Genomic DNA, 6,392 nt, shown 5'->3' on the forward strand with positions numbered 1-6,392 from the left:
GCAAATGTAAAGGCGGATGTTTTGGCGCGTCAAACGTTTGTTTTTTTGTATCATGTTTTGTATGTAAATAATTTAAAATCCAATTGGCTCGTTTGAGATATTCTTTTGTTGACAAAAAAATGTATTGCAGCGGATAGAGTGATCCCACAGGCTGAGAATAGAAGTGTGGTCACTAAAAAATGTGGCAGTCGTAGCGTTATAATTATATATTTAGAAATATTTGAATATTTTAAGAGATATATTAAGCAAATCATTCACTTTATTGTAGATGCATTCTTAGAATTATAAAGGAACATGCTTAATTAAAGTAAAAAAAAATTAAACAAGATTTCCGCTGCCAGGCTTTGAACCCGGAATTCAAAGCCATGTAAATGAAACATAGATTAGGATTTAACCAATGTGATACAGCGGATTTTTTATTATGATATGAATTCATAAAATATATGTTTAGATAAGAGTTAATATTTAAAGGAATATATTAGCAAAACATTCACATTGTTGCTAGCCGTCTTATTAAGACCCAAAGACATGATAAGAAAAGCAAAGGTATATATTTATAAAACAAATATTTTAAATTTACAAAAATATTCCAAATTTCCTGCTTCCGACCATTGAACACGGAAAGCAAAACTATATTTATTAAACATAGGTTTTCATTTTAATAAATGTGCAACAGGAAGAATTCTCATCTTTTTCTTTATCATTTATCTCTAGAAATGCAAATATAAAGGCTAATGTATTCTTATTGATTAATCCCGAGGTTACATGCATATATATAGTAGAGTACAAGGCCTAAGCTTAAACCGACATAAGTAAGGAGTTGCCGAGAAGGCTTCGGCTCATGGGCCGAAGGTGTGCGGACTGAGTATGGCCGGGAGGCCGAGTCTCTAAGGATAATATATGGGCCGGTCTATAGAGTCCACTAAGTGTTTCACAACACTCCCCCTTGGATGAGATGACCGTGCCTATGTTGGAATGAGATCGACGCAATGTGCTTGGGGGTGCTGCCTCATTAAAACCTTACCAGGAAAACCCATTGGGACAAAACCTTGCTGAAGGAAAAAGAGTACAGCACACATTGCTCCCCCTGTTCCAAACATCACTCCAAGTCCCTAAGTCTCCGCATACCAATCTGGTGCGTGAGCTTCTTGAATGTTGTTGTCGGTAGCGATTTGGTGAAGAGATCGGCTGAGTTGTCGCATGACTAAACTTGCACTACTTGAACTTCTCTAGCCTTTTGTAGTTCATGTGTAAAGAAGAACTTGGGCAGTATGTGCTTCGTCCGATCTCCCTTGATGTAACCTTCTTTGAGCTGTGCAATGCAGGCTGTATTGTCCTCATAAATTATGGTTGCCTCTTTGCTGTCTTCCAATCCACTGTCTGTCCGAATATGCTGAGTCACGGACCGCAACCAGACACACTCACGGCTGGCTTCATGTATTGCTAGTATCTCTGCGTGATTTGATGATGTGGCTACAAGGGTTTGTTTCATAGAACGCCAAGAGATTGCTGTACCACTGTGTGTAAACACATAACCTATTTGCGACTTGCCATTGTGTCGATCGGATAGGTAAATTGCATCAGCAAAACTAACTAAACCATCTTTTTTATAGTTAGTGTAATATAGACCAAAGTCTGTTGTACCCTGTAGGTATCGTAGAACATGTTTAATACCATTCCAGTGCCTTATGGTCGGACAAGAACTATATCTTGCTAGGAGGTTCACGGCAAAACATATGTCTGGTCTAGTGTGGCTAGCCAAGAACATTAATGCTCCTATAGCACTGAGGTAAGGCATTTCAGGTCCGAGAACTTCTTCATCGACCTTCTTAGGAGCGAATGGATCTTTATCAACATCTGTGCTTCTCACAACCATGAGGCTAGTCAATGGGTGAGCTTGCTCCATATTAAACCTCTTGAGCACCTTTTCTGTATATGCCTTTTGATGCACAAGGATGCCATTGTTTCTGTACTCAAGCTGCAATCCCAAACAGAATTTTGTCTTGCCTAGGTCTTTCATCTCAAATTCTTTCTTGAGGTATTCTACAGTTTGGGCGAATTCCCCAGAGGTTCCAAGGATGTTTAAATCATCCACGTAGACTGCTATTATCACAAATCCTTTGTTTGCAAACTTCTTTATAAATATACATGGACTGATTGGGTCATTCTTATAGCCTTTCTTTGCCAAATATTTGCTAAGTCTATTATACCACATTCGACCACTTTGTTTCAGTCCATAAAGCGATTTGTCTAGCCTTATGCAGTACTGTTCTCGAGAACCACTCTTATCTTTGAGTTATATTCCCTCTGGTAATCTCATATAGATTTCATTATCCAGTGGACCATATAAGTAAGCAGTTACAACATCCATTAACCGCAAATCCAGTTTTTCTCTTACAGCCAGACTTATTAGATATCTAAAAGTCGTTGCATCCATCACAGGGGAGTGTGTCTCCTCATAATCTATTCCTGGTCTTTGAGAGAATCCTTGTGCTACAAGCCGTGCTTTATATCTCACGATTTCATTGTTCTCATTTCTCTTCCTTACAAAGACCCACTTATGTCCAACTGGTTTAATTTCAGGTGTTGTCCTTAAGATCGGACCAAACACACTTCTCTTCTTCAAAGATTTTAACTCCACATCAATAGCTTCTTTCCATTTAAGCCAATCTTTGCTTTGAGTGCACTCTAATATAGATGTGGGTTCTAGATCCTCATTTATTTCAAGTGCTACCTTGTATGCAAATATATCATCAATGTCGACATCTTTTCTGTTCCATTTAATTCCAGACATGATATAGTTTATTGAAATCTCATTATTATCAATATTTTCAGGACCTAGAGGTTCAGCGTCCTGAACCCCATCCGGCTCCTTATCATTTGCCGCGGCCATGTCTGTACTTTCTGTAATTCCCTGAACCTCGGTCTGTTTTGCACCTTTGGACTTTCGAGGATTTTGTCTTTGGAACCTAATGGTCTACCTCGTTTCAAACGGGTTTTAGACTCTGTAGCAACTTGAATATTGTGTTCATTCTGAACATCAATTTGTACTGGTGCATTGCAAGCTGGTATGTACGATTTTGTTACTCTCTTTGGGTCAGCAAAGGAATCTGGCAATTGATTAGCTAGCTGCTGTAAATGTATAATCTTTTGAACCTCTGCATCACATGCTAGAGTTCGAGGATCTTGCCAATTTAAGGATGTTTGATTCCATGTTAATTCCTTGACCAGCTTGCTAGTCTCACCACCTAAGATAGGGAATTCGGACTCAATGAATTGACAGTCCGCGTATCTGGCCTTGAATAAATCTCCTGTTAATGGCTCAAGATACTTTATAATGGTGGGAGACTCATATCCAACATATATTCCCATCCTCCTCTGAGGTCCCATCTTAGTTCTCTGTGGTGGAGCAATAGGTACATAAACGGCACAACCGAATGTTTTGAGATGGGAAATATCTGGCTCTTGACCCGTTAATAGTTGGCATGGTGAATATTTGTGTTTACTAGATGGCCTGATGCGTATGAGTTCTGCTGCATGTAATACTGCATGTCCCCAAGCCGACACAGGGAGCTTCGATCTCATTAACAATGGTCGAGCTATCATTTGTATTCGTTTAATGAAGGACTCAGCTAGTCCGTTTTGTGTATGGACATGTGCCACAGGATGTTCCACACTCACCTCCATGGACATACGGTAATCATTAAATGCTTGGGATGTGAATTCACCAGCATTATCTAGACGTATAGTCTTAAGTGGAAAATCTGGAAAGTGTGCTCTTAGCCTTATAATTTGAGCCAACATCTTAGCAAATGCTAGATTTCTTGTAGATAACAAGCAAACATGTGACCATCTGGTTGATGCATCTATCATCACCATAAAATATCTAAATGTCCCACAAGATGGGTGTATTGGTCCACATATATCACCTTGTATCCTTTCCAGAAAATGTAAAGTCTCTTCTGTGACTTTTACTGGTGATGGCCTTATAATAAGTTTCCCTTGTGCACATGCTACACAAGTGAGATGTTTAGGGATAACTTTTATTTCATTAAGGTTGTGCCCATTCGAACTCTTAATCAGTTTACGCATCATGTTTGAACCCGGGTGGCCTAGCCGGTCATGCCATAGAGTGAATTGTTCTTTGAACATTCTGTGCTTAGCCAAGTTAGCTTATATCATATTAATTTTAGCATGGTATAAACCAGTGTCTAGTGCAGGTATAGTCTCTAGGACCTTCTTTTGTCCTTTTACAATTATTGTAATGTATAGAAACTCTTTAGTTCCTTCACCCTTGGTCTCAACATGATAACCATTTAATCTTATATCTTTAAAACTCAATAAGTTTCTCTTAGAGCTGGGTGAGTATAAGGCATCACTTAATTCAATGTGTGTGCCATTAGGCAACAATATGTGAGCCTGGCCGTAGCCCTCTATTAAGTTAGCTATACCCACAATTGTACTAACATTGGCATTTTTCATGGTGAGGTTTATAAAATATCTTTTATCTCTTAGTATAGTGAGGCTGGATCCACTGTCCACCACTAATTCACTCATATCCTCAGCCATTTCTATATAAAACAACATTTGTGTTTTTAATTTAATAAGGCAAATAATTTATAAAATAAATCCTTGAATTTAAACCAAATCAATTATCCAATACATAGAAATAAATCAAAGCATGAAAGTATAGTTTTAAACCAAAATAAAACCAAAAATTTATTCAATATCTTTGAGGCAATCAGAAGTCTCTAGGGAGTCATCATTCTCATGATCGAAGTCTCCTTCATCATCGAGATGCACAAGGTTAGCTTCTGGGTTTTTCTTCAAGATTTCTTGATCATATAACCAAGAGAAAAGACTTGCAAATGTTTGAAAGTTTCTTTCACGAATTTGCTGCTGGAGCAGTTTGTCATTGGTGTGAAAGGTTGAGAGTGTCTTCTCTATCAAGTCCTCTTCAGTAACCTTGAGACCACATAACTTCAATTTTGATGCTATTGTAAATAGCTCTAAGTGATACTCGTACAAGGATTTGAAATCCTGGATCCTTAGGGTTCTCCAATCCTCTTGAGCCTTTGGTAGGAGCACCATCTGTTGGTGTCCATATTTTTCTTTCAACTCTGTCCAAATTTCAAGAGGGTCCCCAACAGTGAGGTACTGACCTTTGAGGCTATCATCCATGTGGTGGCGTATATACATATACGCCTTATGCTTGTCCTCTTCGGAACACTTGTTATCACTCTCAATGCATTCGTAAAGGCCTGTGACAACCCGTCCCGTTGACCCCACTAGCCCACTGCTAGCTTGCCCCCATAGGCCCGAAGCTGGCCCTGCAGGGCATCAATCCTAACCCCTCACTGGGCAAATGAAACTATTCATCCAAATCCATAGTAGGTTATTGGTGCGCCAAGTGTTCCTCGAACCCTGGTCCCCACCCTTTAACAATCTTCCCACAGGACAAGCTGTCACCAATTGATCTGCCCAGTGAGGGGTTAGGATCGATGCCCTGCAGGGCCAGCTTCGGGCCTATGGGGGCAAGCTAGCAGTGGGCTAGTGGGGTCAACGGGACGGGTTGTCACAAGGCCTTTTGCTTTCAGGCTGATTTTGGTGTCCAATGCCCAAGGCAGGTAATTTTCACCCGAAGCTTTTAGGCTAGCATAGTCTAAGCTCTTAACGCTTGCCATCTGCATACAACAAAAATAGACATCCGAATATTAGCATGCGATATTTAAGATCAAACCATGCACTCAATCAATAGGACATGCGGTATTTGAGACCTAACCAAGCCTTAGGCCATGCGGTATTTGAGACCGAACCATGCCTTGCCACATTTGGTTTATGGTTTAAATTCATGCATGCAACAAAAGCAAATAGTCTAATGCATGCAACAATTTTATATAGGATTTCCTTTTTCTTAAGTTTCCTATTTAGTCTAGGATTTAATCTTTTAAGACTTTGGATAATTGCTAAATTAATTTAGGAACTTATCCTAATCAATATTTTAATTCTGATTTCATGTTTTCATGATTATGGAAATTTAGCAAAATTTTGTTCTTGATCGGATTCAATCCTAGATCACAAAACTAGTTCATGCAGCCGATTAATCACTCTTATGCGAATTCGATTTCAATATTATGCAAGAACAATCCAAGTTTATGATTATCCTAGAACAGCTTGATCAAAGTTTATCTTATGATCTTAACAATATAGTTCTAGGTTCTTATGCAACATAAACAATCAAGCAAGCATAGACAATTTAATCAACCAATTCGGATTTTAAGCTTGATGTAATATGGTGCAATTTCTCAAACAATCTAACAACCTAATTAACCGATTTTAAGTCTTAGGATTTAGGAAATTTAAACTTTGTTAGATTGTATACTTGGATGTTT

The 6,392-nt window shown here is 38.8% G+C and overlaps 1 protein-coding gene across 1 annotated transcript; it reads right to left on the reverse strand.

Annotated features, from left to right (window-relative positions):
- Positions 1-4,719: 4,719 nt before the first annotated feature.
- Positions 4,720-5,199, reverse strand: LOC147924692 (uncharacterized). The gene has a single exon (XM_087496894.1). The coding sequence runs from the start codon at positions 5,197-5,199 to the stop codon at positions 4,720-4,722; it is 480 nt and encodes a 159-aa protein (XP_087353020.1).
- Positions 5,200-6,392: the final 1,193 nt, after the last annotated feature.

Source organism: Camelina sativa, chromosome 17 (genome assembly GCF_030686135.1).
Source record: "Camelina sativa cultivar CO46 ecotype springtype chromosome 17, ASM3068613v1".
Lineage (NCBI taxonomy): Eukaryota > Viridiplantae > Streptophyta > Magnoliopsida > Brassicales > Brassicaceae > Camelina > Camelina sativa.